This window comes from Phoxinus phoxinus (assembly GCF_949152265.1).
Source record: "Phoxinus phoxinus genome assembly, chromosome: 23".
In the NCBI taxonomy this organism is placed as follows: Eukaryota; Metazoa; Chordata; class Actinopteri; order Cypriniformes; family Leuciscidae; genus Phoxinus; species Phoxinus phoxinus.
Window position 1 is genome coordinate 872,576 of NC_136898.1, and position 18,287 is coordinate 890,862.

The 18,287-nt window shown below is 39.4% G+C and overlaps 1 protein-coding gene across 2 annotated transcripts in view; it reads right to left on the bottom strand.

The window, feature by feature from the left end:
• Positions 1–996: 996 nt before the first annotated feature.
• The window catches only part of rfx3 (regulatory factor X, 3 (influences HLA class II expression)), a gene marked incomplete at its 3' end in the record, with an annotated part of 36,084 nt that continues 18,793 nt past the window's right edge, over positions 997–18,287 (bottom strand). Inside the window, exons 5-17 of one of the 2 annotated variants that reach the window (XM_079599779.1) lie at positions 15,192–15,266; positions 13,942–14,123; positions 12,931–13,050; positions 12,225–12,349; positions 10,893–11,005; positions 10,069–10,184; positions 9,833–9,987; positions 7,323–7,420; positions 6,330–6,479; positions 5,239–5,447; positions 3,447–3,600; positions 3,321–3,363; positions 997–1,250 (exon numbers count right to left, since the gene is read on the bottom strand). In XM_079599779.1, coding sequence (XP_079455905.1) covers positions 997–1,250; positions 3,321–3,363; positions 3,447–3,600; positions 5,239–5,447; positions 6,330–6,479; positions 7,323–7,420; positions 9,833–9,987; positions 10,069–10,184; positions 10,893–11,005; positions 12,225–12,349; positions 12,931–13,050; positions 13,942–14,123; positions 15,192–15,266 — 1,794 coding nt within the window. The remainder of the gene's footprint in view (positions 1,251–3,320; positions 3,364–3,446; positions 3,601–5,238; positions 5,448–6,329; positions 6,480–7,322; positions 7,421–9,832; positions 9,988–10,068; positions 10,185–10,892; positions 11,006–12,224; positions 12,350–12,930; positions 13,051–13,941; positions 14,124–15,191; positions 15,267–18,287) is intronic. The other variant, XM_079599780.1, reaches the window with a different exon arrangement.

Sequence of the window (18,287 nt, forward strand, 5' to 3'; positions counted from 1 at the left end):
GTCGGGGGTCGCGGCATATTTTGAAAAGTTTTGAGCAATGAGCATTAAATAAAAGTCCTTAATTTTTTTCTGTTCAAAATTTACAAAATGTATATAATGAGCGAGTTCATCATGAATCCATTTTCCAATCCGTGTTGTTGTCTGATCCTGAGCCACTGGTGCTCCTATCATAAGTGTTTACACTGGGACTATTTTACACGGGTTCGGATCGAGTAGCCCAGTGCCTGCGTGACTCGTCACAGACGTACACAGAGAGAAGTAGATCCGGCTACAATGTTCTTCCGAAAGACGCATTATTCTGTTATTATACCGACGCATTATACCGTTTGTTTGAAAACATATTTTGTCATCCTTGCTGCAAACTTACAAGAGCGATAATATCATTAAGTGTGAAGGGCCCTAAAATATTGTCTTGGGAAAAATGGTCTCAGACAGAAAAAGGTTGGGAACCACTGGTCTAAATTATGTATTTCAGAAATGTTCTTATACAAATCACAGTTAGCTAAACATATACTAATGTAAACAATGTAATAATTTAAGGCAGAAACCACGAGCTCATTGAAGTGATGAATACTTGTTTGTTGGATATTTTGTTAAATATCCAAATGTCACTTAGATATATGATATTTCTGTAAGCTAAGCTATCCCGTCGCTGATAACGTTTGAACAGTCAGTTCTCAGAGTAATATATCCCGCTGCTCCGTCTCAATCGCCGGTATCCACTGTTGTGTGTTTAAACGCTCATATTTTGGGGTCGACTGCTTATAAAAATGTATTTCTGTGTTTTTAGCTGGTTTGCTGTACACCTCGTCACACAGCAGCTTTCAGACATTGTTTTGTTTTTGCTATAAGTCATAAATGACGAGGAGGCAGCTTCACACACTACAGAGTCAATGAGACGGCTGGATCGCCCCCCCGCTGTGGGCGTGGCCTAAACGCTCTGGTCTCTATAGGACTGATCGAGATGGATGGGATGAGCGGGACACGGATGGGCGTTCACACCGAGGCGTATGTGTTTCCCACGTGGCGGATGGTGCTGGTCCCGGTGGAGCTGAGCATGTGTTCGGTCGGGGGTAAAGCGCTGAGCATGCTGGGATTGACGACTCCCACCACAGCACTGGTGCCGTCCTCCATGGCTCCGACCTGAAGCACCTGGATGACCTCGGTCTCCGCTTTCTCCCGCTTCGCCAGAGGCTCGTCCGACTCCTCCATGTCCTCGTCCAGATCGCTGTCCATCTCGCTCACGTCATCTAGCAGACAGCACAGTGTGGCGTCAGTTCAAAGGCACATGTTCAATTAAGAGGAACACAATCACTTTCAAAACCTTTTCTTTCAATGTTTCAGAGCTCGAAATGAAGCCTCATGTGCTTGTCCTTTGTGTGCGTGTTGTAAATCTAATGTATTCTGAAGAAATGTTCTCATCAGCTTTGACATATTTATGATGTTTACCTTTTATAAAGGGCTTTTTTTTAAATAAATATGCTTCATTTTAAAATCTTAAATTTGATCAATAAATTAAAATAATAAGACACTGAAAGGTCGACGACTGAATGACAGAAAATACAGACAAAACATCAAATAATGTTATGAGATTGTTTTAAATATATTTTGAATATACAAATAAGGAATGTAATCATATTTTAAACATGACAGTAAACCGCCAGTAGGTGGCGGCAGGGGACCGCCTTAACGAGCGAGTCATTGAGTCATTCATTCAATCGATTCGTTCAGGAATGAGGCAGTTGTTCATGAATCTGTAATTGAATCTTTGTCTCCACCGATTCGCTAAACGCTGAATCGTTCAGAGGCTTTATGGTTCTGCTGTGAGCTTTGTTTGGAACTATTTTTGCTGCTAAAATAGAACAAAAACAATCAATAGTGTGTCTAAAATGTAAGTGACTTCAATAAACTAGTTAATATTAACTGTCGTATGAAACCGGTGTCACATTTTCAGTCGTAATGGTATTCCGCACTCTTGGTCGTGTGATGCTGCTTAACTGTTATGTTTACCGCAGTGTTAACTGAGTATCTGTGAACTGCACTCATTTGTTTCCATTTCTCCTCATGAGGCTGTGAGAGCCACTTACACTAAATGAACGCAGAATCAGTCGTGTGTTGGTGATTCCCTAGTTATGTTTTGTTATTGACTCTTGAATCCGGATACCGGTCGGGCGAGGTAAATTCTCTTCACTCGCCTCTTCAAAAGATCCTCTTGTCCCGGACAAGTGCTAATGTTGATCCCTATCCGGACTGTCAAATCCCTGACAACTTCCTTCTGAAAAAGAACTTCTGCTTTCACTATTCCTTAACTCTTCTGTTATGTTCGCGGGTCAATTTGACCCACATATTTTAACGCTCTAAGGCAACTGTACCGACCCAAAATAATAACATTTATTGGTTATATTTTGTTATTGTGTCTTTTTACTACCGTATGAAGCTAAAAATGTGCTTTTCCATACTTATTTCAATACAGAAAAATATTTTGTCAGCCACAGATTGTAAAAATTAGCTATCATTTATTTTTTCAAGCTTCCTGAAATAAAATTAAACCTTTGTTTGTTTTTTCTTGATATTTTGTGACTTTTCCTCATTTATCATGATGAACATGCATGCAAAGTTTCAACATGCTGATGTGTTTTGACATATACAAACACAATTACTATACGTTCGTACTATTACTAATAGTGAATTCATTTTCATTATACAGCTAAATTTAATTGTTCAGTTATGATGTTCTAAGCATAAAAAAAACTAAAAAAACAGTATACTGTTAATCAATAATAATCAGATTTTGTCAAAACAAACTTTTGAAGATTTTTTCATAAATCATATGTTTTTTTGTAATGTTTGACAAATGTTGATGTTAAAAGTTTACAATTTGTACCTGAATCTTTGTTGTTTTTCATAGTGTGATTTTTGAGGAATTGTATTGAATCCAATTAGGGTCAATTTGACCCGCACCATAAAGGCTGTACACAGACCTCGAACAGGGCACAAGGGTTAATCCCTCTCTGTTCTAGCTTGCACGATTTTTGAAACTTTGTATTACGAGCACTCCTCGTGTTTATTGAGCCTAAGATGAACCGATCGTATTCTTCAGTCACTTTGGATAAAAGCGTCCTCTAAATGATGAAATGTAAGAAAGAAGTGGCACTCGTATAGCAGAAGCTGTCTAACACAGACAGAAGTGTTTCTACAGTAATGGGGCATCCAGCAACGGTCTCCTACTGGTCTAAAGTGCCTGGGCTTGTTAGCCTGGGTTGTAATTGCGTAACCCAGTAATGAGTCTCCGCTTGCCGTCCGAGCGCTGGCTCGCTTACCTTTGTCGATGTTGGCGGGTGACAGGGTGTTCAGGTCCTGAAACTGCAGTGCACAAAGACATGTCGATTAGAGAGAGACGGACGTCACCGCAATCGACTGCTCGTGCTGAGCTAAACACACGTTACCTCTCCCATCACCCCGATGGGCGTCTCTCCCGTGGCCTGGGCCACTCGGTGCTCCACCAGGTAGAACATGTACTCGTCGTACAGCAGTCGGATCAGGTGGAAGGAGCCGAAGCTTGCAGCGCTGCGCAGGGTCAGATCTCTGATGACCATAGAGCTGTAAGAGTCCGATAAAACGGGCCAGTTAAAAGTTCTGTTGGCACTTTGCTCTAAAGGCCCAGAAGTCAAAGAACGAACTTGTCATAAACCAAAATCAGGCGAGAATTGAGTTCGTTTGGAGTTCTTTCCGCTCTGGCTAGTAAACTCCTTCACTACCATTGGTCTGTGGCGTAACAAGTGGGTGTGGCTCTGAGGCTCCGCCTACTTTGACTTATTCTGAATGTTCTGATCCAATCTGACTGACTTTTAATGCTGCCTGAACCATAATCATGCACTGTTGGCCAGAGGAGAACTGAGACTGAGTCTAGTTTCTCACAAGGGTTTTACTCCATTCTGTCACTGATGGAGTTTTGGTTCCTCGCCGCTGTCATTTTTGGCTTTTGACGCTTAATATTCAACAATATTATTGATCTCCTGCATTGACAGCATTATATGAGAACTGAACTGAGCAGGACGATGACATCACGGTTTTCTCCAGAGCGGATATATATATATATATATATATATATATGTGACCCTGGACCACAACACAAGCCGCACGGGTATATCTGTGGCAATAGCAACTATACACTGTATGGGTCAAAATTATAAATTTTTCTTTTATGCCAAAAATCATGAGGATATTAAGATCATGTTCCATGAAGATATTTAGTAAATGTCCTACCGTAAATATATAAAACATGTATTTTTGTGAGTGAATGCAGCACAATCGTGAACATAAATGCACAACTTTAAAGGAGATTTTCTCAATGTTTACATTTTTTTGCTCCTCAGATTCCAGATTTTCAATAGTGGTGTCTCGACCAAATATTGTCCTATCATAACACACCACACATCAATGGAGAGATTATTTATTCAGCTTCCATGTTATATACAAATCTCAATGTAAAAAAATTGACCCATGTGACTGGTTTTGTGGTCCAGGGTCACATATCTATATCTGAGACCAACCAAATGAACAGTTAATTTTTATATATATATAAATGTACAGTTCATTTGGTTGGCCTCAGAGCAATTCCACACCAGAAGGAGATCTAGAGATCATGTAGATTCCAGTATGGATTAGGGCTGGGCAAAAAAACATTTGTCAATTAATATTTTTTTTTATGTGGTCGATTCAAAATTGATTCTCAAAAGGCCACGAATAGATTTTTTTTCCATATTTTTTATCTATATCACCCAAAAGCCAGTATTAATTTTCCTCCACTGTTCATAGGCCTCATGTTACAGTGAATGCTGAGAGATTTTATGTGTGTTTCATATTAAACATAAAATAACTAGTTCCTGTTTGATCAAGGCATGCCACTGTTCTGAGTTTTCAGCATCAATTTTTCATCTGGCATCAAAATCCTGTCTATGCATTTGAAATATAGTTAGGTTCTGTTTTAATGTGCCTAAAATAAAAAGTTTAATATGCAGATTTGTGGCTCTTAAATTCTTTTTATTAATTAACCCCTTGTAAACTTATGTTCACCATTCTTTTTCATAAATATAGGATTTGTATTAAATCTATATTCATTGAGTCGAATCGGAAATCAGATTTAGAATCTAAATGGAATGGAAACATCTGAACCGATACCCAGCCCTCGTATGGACTCAACACACACAGTTAAAGCAAGCATTGAAACGGTCTTGCCTGTAGAAGGACCACTTGAGCAGGAACTGGCGAGCCGCTTTGGGGAGGGAGGGCTTGTCCTCGAACGGCTTGAGGACTTCGGTGACCACGTTGTCCAGCCAGGCCGCCCATTGCTCCAGTGAGCTCTGCTGCTGAAGGGTGGCCTTGAAGTCCTGCTCGAGGCGCTGCACCACCCCCTCCTCACACTGGCACACCCACGAGGCCTGCTCCTGTACACAGCAGCACAGCTCAACGTCACCACTGACCAGCTACATGCAGACTACTGACTCAAAGCACTTCAAAAACTATCAACGTTTAGATTTACTGTAAATCAAATACAAAAATACAAAATTATTAATACAAAATTATTAATACTATAAAATCAAAGCCATATATCTAACCAAATTGTGCTCCAAATTTGAAATCATCACAAAAATGAAAGTTCCTTTGACATTTTGTTTAGGCGCTGTACCAAAAATAGCCACCGGGTGTAACCAACATTTAAAACAACTTTTTTTTTAATGCATTTTCCTGTAACAAATTAGTCAAGAAATTAATACATTTCTGTCCAAATATCCCTTCCATCACCAAACATTGAACCTCGAGACTCAGACCTTTCCAACGACATGTGTTTTGTCAAAAATGTAAAAAAAGGTTTCGATTAAGTAGTTAAAATACATGTTGTAATATGAAACCTGAGACGCCCACTAGGGGAGGAGCCAGCTAAAATAATTGAAAGTACTGTTTTCCATGGTAACGCAATGTCAAAATTCAAAATAGTTTTCACAGGATGAATTGAGTTTGTAAGCCTTCGAATAATACCTAATTTATGATGATTATTAAAATATGTGATACAAAAAAAAAGCAACCGTCTAGCAAGACAGTGACCGTTAAGGGGTTAAAGATGCCCTTCTAATGTTCGGTCTAGACTAGAACAGGTTTTCCTGCTTGAATGTTGATTATTCTCCTCATATTCTCCATTGTTGCGGCTCCTCTCTGTCAGTGCGATCTGTTTAGTCTCTATGAAGCCCCTCCTCCTGGGGCGAGTGACATGAGGGCGAGTACATCTTTGGTTGGTCGATCTCTTTAAGGACGTGGATCATGTGACGTACCTGCACGTTGGCGAAGTCCACGCGGTTGAGGTCGCTGAGCATCTGGTTGATCTGTGAGGTGTTTTGCAGGACGGCACGCGCTGCCTGTGCCAGATGGTTCAGAGACGTGTATCTGCGCAGGGTCTGAGCGAAGGCACTAACAGCAGAAACCTGCGCGACACAAGACCGCTCTTAGGCTTTCCACGGCAGACAGGCTTCATTACCAACTGCTCTAGCTGGCAGTCATGCAATAAAACCACTCGTAATCTTCTAGAGAGTGTATGCATGTGACGTCACCGTCGGCCGGTGTGACTGCGGTCACACACACACACACACACACACACACAGAGCGGCAGAGACACTGAGTGGCAGCATTTGTTTACACACACAAAACGCATCTAAACCGGGAAAGAGTTTAGAGATTGACTGTATAAATATATTTGAGAAGAAATCTGAGGTATATTTTTACAGACTCTGAAAGACACAGAACAGAGAAGTGAATGAATCCTGCGATTCACAGAAACAACTGGATCCAGGCAGAGAAAGCTGGATTTACTGTTATCATTTAGTGTCAATATGCCCAATTTATGGGTAAAATCACACCCTATATATTGTATTGTATTGATATTGTATTGACAACTCATCAATTTAATATTTAACATCGTATATTCTGCATTATTGGATGTTTTTAAATAAACACTGACAAAAAACTACACAAGTTTTAGTGCTGGACGATATGATGATATATATAACACTGATATAAGTGATCACATGGATTTAGAGCGATATTGTGTTTATATAAAGCGTTCTGCGTGTCAATATCCATGATCACTGGATCTGTGGTGAGTTGTGAGGAACACTATATCGAGTCCAACCTTCAGTTTAAACTGATAATCGTGTGTTTTACTGGCGTTTCCTCAGTTTCCTCTGTTAAATGCAGTCACTCAGCAGCTCTTCTGCCACTCCGTGTTCCTGTGAGACACTGATGTCAATGCATAACCTCTGTACTCTTACCTTGGTCTGGATCATCCTCTGGGGAATGCTGCTCATGGCGTTGGTGAGCCAGCCCTCAAGGCTTTTGGCAAAGTTACGGATGGCTTGAGTCAAGGCACCTGTCGAATGCAGATGACCAACATTAATTGCATTCATGAGTACACTCACGTAATGCTATAAAATCGACATCGCTAATCTCAGCTGCGTGATTGTTTATATCGTAGTGAAATGTAACTATAGTGTCGTCCAGCTCCTATCTGATAAATGTGACTAAAGATATTATAAACATAATTTTTCTATAAAGCTGCTTTAAAACAAAAAGGACTACTGCAAAAAAATGCTTTCCCAGGGTTCCTACACATTTTCCATTTCAAAATTCCATACTTTTCCAGACTCAAATTTCAAACCTTCTCTGTAGATTTTCAGACCATATTAAAATTGCCCCTATTATGCTTTTTCAAATATTCCCTTTCATGCCATGTGTAATGCAGCTCTCTGCAAAGGTATGAAAATGAAAGAGCACACAATAAATTAAGTTATTGTTTCTCAAAAGAAAGAATCGACTTTGAACCACCTAAAACGAGTCATCAGGAATTTTAATCCCACTTCACGGCTACACGTCACTGGGTAACCAACCCGGTCACACTAAATGCGTCCCTAGCACCTATTGTGTTTATCGTGCAATTTATACGTGAGAATGAGTTTTTATGTGCATAGGATACACATGGGTAGGTTAAGTAGTGGTGTGGGGTGCATGTGTATAATAAAGTGTGTATCATATGCACGCGAAAACTGTGTATCCTATTTACGTAAAAAATAATTTTTGCGTATAAATTGCACGATCAACACAATATGTGCTATAGAGACGCATTTTCATGAGATCAAGCTGGGTAACACATTTGCCTAATGCCCACCTATGTTCTACGCTGTCCGCCTGTGAGCAACTTGACCTGCCCTCAAACACTGTAGCTGGTTCGTGTTGTGTATGTCGAGAAGACGCTGTTTTCTACTCTGCAAAAGCAAATTATCTTTCTAAACACTTTCAAAGGATGAGGATGTGAAGATTCTGGTTAAAATTGCCACAGCAATACAACAGCAGTATAACCTTTTGACCAATGCTTCTCAAATCTCCATGAAGTCTAAATTAGGTTTACAAAACGGTTTTCCATTAAAGATGGGACCCACTTTATCAGTCAGTATGATTATTTATTGATGTATATATTTTCTATTGGGTGTTACTAGCGTATCACTGAGAAACGTTCAAATCGTGCTTGCGATGGAGGTTCGGGTTGAATAACTAGTTCTTCCAATGTTTCATCGGATTCGAGCTCGGATTGATATGGTAAATTACTGTCTTTACAGTGTGTACAATCTATATAGGGGGTAATATGGGTGTTTAGTTTCCGACAAGCACTGTAGACTAATCACAGCAGAGTAGGCTTGTGACAAGGAGGGATTTAAAGAGACTGAATCATCGAAACTGTGTTTGAGAATCATGAAAAATGTGGTGATGTGCAATGTATATTATGAGAAAATGAAAGCGTTTTTTGTAGGAGACCTCCAAAGCAAAATTAGTATTTTCAGTCCACCAAAAAATGGTTTTAAGCCAGTTATTTATATATATTCTGCTGTAGTGTCCGTAGACGGTTATATATACAAGTAGAAATTGTAATGCGCAAACATGCAAAACAATTCCCGTGCACATGTGAATAGTTTCTCAAGGGCACAAAAAAGTTTATCACATACACTACTGTGCAAAAGTCTTAGCCATGTCAGTATTTTCACCCCAAAAAGTGGATCTAAGCCGGTATCACCCGTGTCCCATCATGACAGTTTCACAGCATCCCTCCACCACCCCATCACCTCACTCTTGGCTGGTTTTCTATCCCAGTCAAAGGGGGGATAAATTACTATATCTGATTTCATGTATGTGTGAACTCGTGAATGCACAGCATTTTTTTTTTTTTTTTTTCATTAGATTTTCTATTATAGAAAACTAAACAGGGGCAATAGTCTGGAAATGCAAATATTTTTCCATACTCTGCTTTCTTTTTTCCATACTTTTCCAGACCTGGAAATTACTCAAATAAAATTCCATACTTTTCCAAACCACGTAGGAACCCTGCTTTCCTTACTTTAGTATTTTTGTCTTGTTTTCACAAATATCTTAAAATTCTTAAATCAAGATGCATTTACTGAAGATATAATGTCTTGTTTTCTGGGGAAATCAATCAAAATTGAGTTGTTGCTTAAAGCAAAATCATCTGCCAATGGGGTAAGAAACATAATCTTAATCTTAATTTTTCTGACCCCATTGGCAGATGATTTTGCTCATTTTAAGCAACAACTCACTCAATTTTGATTGATTTCCCCAGAAAAGAAGATATTATATCTCATGGCCTTTTACTCCTCTAGTAAGCGCATCTTGATTTAATAATGTTTAGATATTTCGACTGGGAAAAAGACAAAAATACTATGAAAAAGCAATTTTTGCAGAATAATACAAAACGCGTGTTAATGAATCGACTCACTAGGAATGGGTCTCAGAACGTCCGGGATGAGGATCTCGACGAGGGCCTGGTACATCAGGTGATCACATGTGTTCATCCACTTCAGCACATCATCGTTCCGGCAGAGCAGGATCAGTGTGTCGCTCGGCAGGCGGCCCTCGATCTCACTCACACCGCTGCGTTAACGACAGTCACATCTCAGGAATCATGCATTTACTCTACTTAGCTTGCATGAGGAGGAGGCCCGGGCCACAAACCTGTTCTCTGTGATGGTGACGCCCTCTACGGTGCTGGAGGGAGAATAGCGCCAGAACGTCTGCCACAAGTTCTCGATTAGATTGAACTGCAGGTTCACCACTACGTCCAAAATGGCCTGCGTGGGAAAATGATCACAACACCTTTAAACTGTAATTCAACAAGACTTAAAGCGATAGTTCACCCAAAAATTAAAATTAGCCCATGATTTACTCTTTTATGATGGATGCACTTTATGAACGTCCAAAGACAGACACCCATTCACTGCCATTATAAAGCTTGGAAGAGCCAGGACATTTTTTAATATAACATTGTGTTCGTCTGACAGAAGAATGTCATATACATCTAGGATGACTCCAGGGTGAGTAAATCATGGGCTAATGTTCAGTTTTGGGTGAACTATCACTTTAAGCGGAGAACTGGACTAACTAGCGCCCTATGAAACCCTCATCCTTCCCTCAGGTTCTGTAACAAACCCTTCCTTTGGGGGTCAAAATGACCCGAAGCCGTCAAAATACACTTATAATTAACTCTAGATGCATTCACTAGATGAGTAAAATGCCATACGATATTATGTCTTCTTTTCTGGGGAAATAAATAAAAATTAAGTGAGTTGTAGCTTAAAACAAGCTAAATGATCTGCCAGTGGGGTCAGAAAACTAATGTTGATTCTGTTATCTGACATCTTGTCATTTTACTCCTCTAGTAAATGCATCTTGATTTGAGAATTTTTCGATATTTGGACTGGAAACAAGACAAAAACACTAAGTAAGAAGAGCATATTTAGCAGTGTAGGGCGGTTTGTAGCGTTGACCGGTGGACTGACCTCGCAGTGTTCCCTGTACAGCGTCTGAAGGGCTTTGACGTCCTCCAGGCCGATGTCTTCAACAGGCTCTCCGAGGTCCAGCTCCACAAACTCTGGCAGAGCTCTGGACCCGTCTGACAGGGACATCATACAGGGACATTCAGGGCTGTGTTCCCCGAAAGCATCGCTAGCCAACTATGCTCACAAGTTATTGCTATCAGCAGTTCAACGAGTCGTGTTTCCCGAACCCATCGTTCCCACGAACATTCGCAAACCGCATCGCAGAGTTGTGTGTGTGAGCGACAGATCTCCTGCGGTTAGAAGCGGTTTCTAGTTTTCATGACGTGTGGACTCAATAAATCCTGATCTTGAGCCAAATAATCAAGCGGCCATTCAGTGCAATCTGTGTCTATTATTTGGAATACATACAAATGACATTTACATCTTTTAGTTTGTGGAGAGATTTAAAGTGTAGTTTTTGAACGTGTGAACGAGCTCTAGTGTGTAAGAACGAGTCTATGAGTGAATCTGGAAATAAAGAAAAATAACTGGGAAACATGAGAAATATTCCTCAGATGCCATAACCGTAATGTATAGCAAAACATCTAGCGTTAACTCGATCTCAAAACAGTTTAATTAAAACTACACTCCAGCACCTGCACGACATCATTAACCAACGCGGTTGAACGACCAATTGACCCTTCGCAGGGAGCTTGATTGACAGGCGTTCTGACCAATCATAATCCGCCACTTTTGTCGGACAGAGCAGTCAGGAGAGTTAGTAGATTACCGTTGGAGGATTTGAGCTTGAGAAGCGGAGTGTACTGACGTCTCTCCGCGGTTTAAACAACATTCCTTCTGATGTTCATTCATGTTTATTTGATGCTATAAATGAACTAGAAGAAGAGATGATCGGTTCACGAGCCGCTTTAACTGAGCGATCTGTCACACACATTAAAGAGCCACAAAACAGTATTTATATTTACATTTCTTTATAAAATGACCAAATTTGAAAGTTGAGGCTGTTTAATATCTAAAAGTAAGTTGGACTGTGTCCGTCAGTGTGTTGTCAGTGTCTCTCTGCTCCGCGGTGTGTTGTTCACTGTGTGAGAACATGGTGTGTGTGAGAGCGGCGTAGCTTGTTGGACATAGCGACAGTAACTAAGGGGGCGGGTCTTTGCGACAATATGGTTTCGGGAAACATTTGTGACTAGCTAGTTGATTTCCTCAACGATGCATCGCACTGTGATAGTGAAGCAGCGAGTTACGGCGGTGTACGGGAAACACACCCCAGATCAGCTCTTCTAAAACATGACTTGAGCTTGAGCTGTGTGTGTGTGTGTGTGTGTTTACCCAGGAACTGCTGATGGTGTTGGCTCTGAGCGATGAAGGTTTGCTCCGCTGCGCTGGGTGTGTGTTGCCCCCCGCTGGAGAAACTCTCCCCCGAAACACTGTCCATCTTCTGCACCGGCTTGAACCTGCAGACGGGACAAAAGAGCGGTTAACTTCACTGCCGGCCGAACGTTGGGGATAATGATCTGATCAAAAATATTATTACAACGTACAACCACTGTTTTCTATGTGAATATCTAGTAAAGTGTAATTTATTCCTGTGATCAAAGCTGAATGTTCAGCATCATAACTCCAGTCTTCAGTGTCACATGATCCTTCAGAAATCAGTATAATATGATGATCTGATGCTCAAGACACATTTATGATTAATATTTTTATGGAAACCATGATACACTTTATTTTTCAGGATTCTTCACGTAGAAAACAGCTGCTTTACATTGTAATAATATTTCACTGTTTAGAGTGCAAATATGCAATATTTTATATGGAAGTGAGGCGGGGCTCATTTGCATATTCATAGGACCACGCATACTAAATGAGGCAAGGGTGTCGAGTTACATTCAAGATATTTTAAGGCACTAATAATTTTTTTCAAAGAAAAAAGGTTCAAATATGTATCAGAGGAGTTTTAAGGGATAAAGTGAGTGACCACAGGGGGACTGTAACTGAAATAAACAGCAGAAAGCTCGACGGAGACGACACTGACCTCTGCTTCTGCTGGACGGGCTGCTGTCTCAGCGCCATGTACTGCATGTCCTCCTGCAACCGGTTCAGAGGAGAGTCCGGCTTCACACGGATCCCGTAATAATGATACTTCGAGTTCCCTCTAAACTCAAGAAGAGAAAACGAGAGGAGTGAGCAGCACAGAACTGAGCATGTGGTGACGAGGGCTGGGTGTCCATTCACATGGTCCCATTCGACTCAATTAATCTAGATTTAATACAAATCCTATATTTATGAAAAAGAACGGTGAACATAAGTTTACAAGGATTCGCTATAACATGGAGAACAGTGGATGAAAACTAATACTGGCTTTTGGGTGATATAGATAATGGTGCTGGGCGGTATACCGGTTCATACCGAATACCGGTGTTTATTTTTGTTATGGTATGAATTTTTTATATATCACAATACCTGTGTATGTCGCTTTACAAAATGATGAGCACGGCACGTTTCAAAGTCAAACCGTGGCGCGGGTGTTTTCATATCTAAAGAGAAACTTAGAAAAGTTTCTGTTATTTTCATTGAATCTTGCTTAATCTTTCCTGATAAAGCAGCGTTTATGAGCCGTTACCGGGGAAACCGCTTTGTGTTCAGCCGTTACCGGGGAAACCGCTGCTTCTGCCGCTCTACAGCGCCTCCTGCTGGTGCTCTTTATAAACACTGCAGACCTGTATTAGTACTAGTGTGGCTTTTTCTACAATATTCACTCATGACAGTAGAATTGGGCAATTTAAGTCAATCTCCTGCAGTGTGTGTCCTGTCTCACTCAGAAGAACATGTGGTTAACACCCAGACATGCTTGAAGACATACGTACCGTCATATACCGTGAAATCGGTATCATTTTGAAAAATGGATTTTTGGTCATACCGCCCAGCACTAGTAGATAAATAAATGTGGCCTTTAAGAATCGATTTTGAATCGACCACATTTTGAAAAATATATTTTTTGGCTGTAAAATGTGTGTGTTGATGAGAGGAGAGCTGGAGATGTTACCGGGTTCCCAGGCGCCGGGTCCGCAGGCCCATGAAGATGGAGCGGATGAGCTTCCCGAAGGACGCGGCGTTGACCGGGTCCAGCTTCTGCTCCTGGCAGTGGCGCAGGTAGTGGTTGTACAGGGTGGATCGGGGCAAACTCACGCCCTCGGCCGTCTCGTAGTTATCCAGCAGCCACTGCAGCTGTGAACGACACGCTACACGCGTCAGACTCACTGTACATCTCCTTAATGACACTGCATCTTGTGTTTCTACGGAACATTTTGGAATGACGTGATCTATCCTGGTGTTTTTAATTGGTGCATGACCTATAACCTCAGAACAAAGCATTACAATATTTAACATAACAGTCCATTCATCAAATAAATAACAAAAACAAACTTTACACTACAATAGAACTTGCATAACCTAAGAAATACAGTGCCATTTAAAAAGTCTGAGTCTACACTGACAATATGGAAATAAAAATTAAGATTTTTTTGTATCGAATTTAAAGAAAGCAAAGAAATGTGAAGTAAATGAGTGTTATTGATCATGTGACTCTTTTAAACGGCACAGTATAAAGACCGTTCACACCAAGAACGATGACGATAACGGAACATTAGTGTCTAAAATCACCAGACTCCATTATACGATATTATATTATATGGTGATTTTTTTTTTTTTTTTACTTGCAATAAAATATATATTGATATTTTACTCTTTCAACTGCAAATGTCCCCAAAGGGAAACTGTCCACACGTGTTTTATCTAATAAGATCAAGTTCTGTGTTCACTTTACATCTTCAGATCCTCCTCCTTTGTCCCTTCCTTGTTCAATATTTTAAAAAGATAAATAAATGAATAAATGGAAATTATGTTGTCAAATACAAACGTTTGCACACTCAATTCTATGCATTTAATTTTATAATACATAAGCAGTTTTCCACAAAAAAAGCCATAATGAACAATTTAGGGTGACACTATACACTCTCCTTTTCAGTTAAGTACAACTACATAATTATGTGTATATTTTTGTTTTAGGAAACCGGAGATTTTGTTTATTACTAAAACTAAACTAAAGTTCTGATATCTGTGTTGTTATCGTTATGCCGTGACTTCCCTATTAAATCGTTCCGGTATCATTAATCTCCTTGGTGTGAGCGTCCTTCAGAAAGAAAGTGAGTAACCCGTAGAGAGAGACAAGCGTGAAGTACCGCAGCAGATCGCTAGGAGACGGGCAAAGCCAAGCGGTGCGTGTTCACAACTTACATGGCTGTTGAGCAGCGAACTTCTCTGACTGGATAAACCTTCAGACTTTTGGAGCGTCTCAATCGCCATTTCAATCTGATAGACCAAAGAGCAAAAGAATAAAGGAGAACAAAACAAAAAGAGGGTGGGGGGGGGGGATCAAATGAAGGCTGTAGCGAAAGAGAGCTGTACTGAACCCAGAGATGAGCAGCAGAAATAGACCCGACTAAAGCATCCCAGCCACCAACACACACACACACACACTGATCCAGCTTCTGTAAACCTTCACTCAGAACTCAACATCTAAACTACAATACATTGATAATGAGGTTAAATCTTCATATACAGACTTAGAAATTATATGTGTAATTCACTCCTGGCCAGATAAAATGTGTCTGTCTGTGCAGTAGAAATCTATAGAAGCTTGTTTCACCACAGAATAAAAAATAACAGATAATTGCGACTTTTTATCTCACAATTCTGACTTTTTATCACAGAATTGTGAGATATAAACTCACAATTGTGTTATAAAGTCAGAATTGTGGGATATAGAGTCACAATTGCGTGATATAAAGTCAGAATTGTGGGATATAGAGTCACAATTGCATGATATAAAGTCAGAATTGTGAGTTTATATCTTGCAATTGTGAGATAAAAAGTCGCAATTATCTTTTAAATAGTTTAATTCTGTGGCGGAAACACGCTTCCACAGAAATCAGGTCTTCACGATTAAAGAAAAATGGCTGTGAACTTGTGAAGTTCCCAAAAAGGATGGAGAACCTCAACACCCATAATGCACTGGGCCCGGGGATACAAAAATGCAGAAGTTTTTATAAACTAAATGTTTTTTTTACATATTCTAACAATATAAAGGTGGTTGACAACAATAATGAAGCAATATCACTTTTTTTCTTCTACATTACATCCTATAATAAAGAAATCTAGGCTCTGTTCCAAACCCTAATGCGGAATAATTGAAGACATCACATGATGCTCAAACATGCGGTGTTGTTTTGGTCCGATCAGCTTGTATGTTTATTTATACTCATGCTTTTAATGCTGAAAACGATCAGTAACACACTCAGTATTTGTGCATGCATGTTGCTATCCACTTCATTGTTAATGTAGGAGCTTTTTTAACAGTTTCTAGTTATTTTAGCCGTACAAAAACAGTCCATTTGTTATCATACTTTAATATTTATATTGTAAACGCACTGGTTTGTAGTGCAAATACTTTTACCGTTTACTGAACTGAATTGATCTGAATAATGACACATTCTTTACAGCAGAATGTGAATGTGTGTCATATTTAATGAATCATTATTTTCCCGTTTATTACCGTGAAGCTGCTTTGAAATTATCTATAAACATAGATTGTTTAATAAACAATAAATAAACATGACTTCACCAGCAATGAATCTGAAGTCACGCACGCTCACAGAAAATAACTTACTTTCACATTAAAAAAATAAGGTGGATCATTTTGGAACAGACCCATTATCACATAAAATATGTTAATTCACTTTGATTGGTAACAGCCTGTATAATTATTCAGATTGACAATTCATTTGAAGGAATTAATTAAATTGAAGTATTTGACTCAAAAGTGTGTTTTCGGCTCTTTATTTATTTTTGAAACTGGCTTTAATTATCACAGGCACATTTCAGACGAACCCTTGTTTAAAGGGTTAACTCTTGTGTTAACCACAAATGACCAGTGTTAAAAACTGCTTCTAAATCTCTCATTATGCCGTTGTTGGCCATTATTGGGCTCAATGTTTTTGTCCGCTTGTTTTCTGTAAACTAGCACAGGAACGCCTCGTTGATCTGAGCTCATGCGCCTCAGAAAAAGTTCACCTCGAAACAACTTAATCTGAATAAATAATAAAAAATGTGCTATTAAATAAATGTGAGTAGTACATGTTTTTAAATAATAATATAAAATATTTAAATTAATAAATAAATTAAATTAAATAAGTCCACAATATAAATTGGGTCTTTATAAAAGAGAATAAACGGCTGAGCTCAGATCAATGAGACCTACAATCAATCAGTTCCTCAATAAAGTAATCTCTCCTTAAAGTGGTCATGACATGGTTTTTTTTATTTTATTATTATGTTCCCTTAGGTGCAATTATAGTATTACTATAGTTTTTTTTACAAAAAACTTTTAAAATGTAGTGATTTATGACCTTTTCCCACCCTGTTTCTCATCCTCTGATTCAAACAGTCTGTTTTGGGGGTGTTTCCCCTTTAAGAGTTCAGTGTTAACGCCCACTGTTATGATTGGCTAACGTCAGTGCCTATGCATCAGTTATTAACGCCCCCAGCCAGAACCTGTGCGGATTCGGCGCAACTGTTTAATAGCGGGTGATGCATGCGAAGCGATGGCTCTTGCAATGATAAAACCTTATGTTTGAGCCGGAATCAGATGAACATGAACCATCACCACAACAACGAAGACTGGATCAGCCCGTGTCCACATGGAAAGTGAAACTGTTTTGAATTAATAAAAAAAAATTAACCCGAGACACTTGAAAACGGATTATTGTTGCATAATTATCCTATAGCTTCATTTGCTAACAGTTTAACATTATTTAACTAATTCCAATGAAATGATAGGGTGTACCACGGACAAAAATGCATGCACAGACCATATTTGAAGATGCAGCATTGATAAAGGCAACATTTTTAATTTTCTATCACATGTAGCTACTAGAAAGGCGACATATTTTCAAGATTCTCTTATACAAATGTGTTTATATTAGCCATGGTAAAAAGTAAGTTTGCGTCGTCGTTGTTGAGGCCAGAATAGTCGGCACGGACTTATCTTTGAGCAACAGTTTTCTGGCAAAGCCAGCATCATATTGGGATTTTTTCCTTAAAACAGTCATCCTTAAATGTAAAGAACACTGCCGTGACTGGGACGTCCGCAAAAAATAAAGTGCATCCATTTTTTCCTGACGACTGGATCTTTCAGCGTATTTAAGAAGTAGTTTAAAGTTTTAAATACATTACTTACAGTTTGCGTCGTCGTTGTTGAGCCCAGAATAGTCGGCACGGACTTATCTTTGAGCAACAGTTTTCTGGCAAAGCTCAAAACAGTTATCCTTCAAA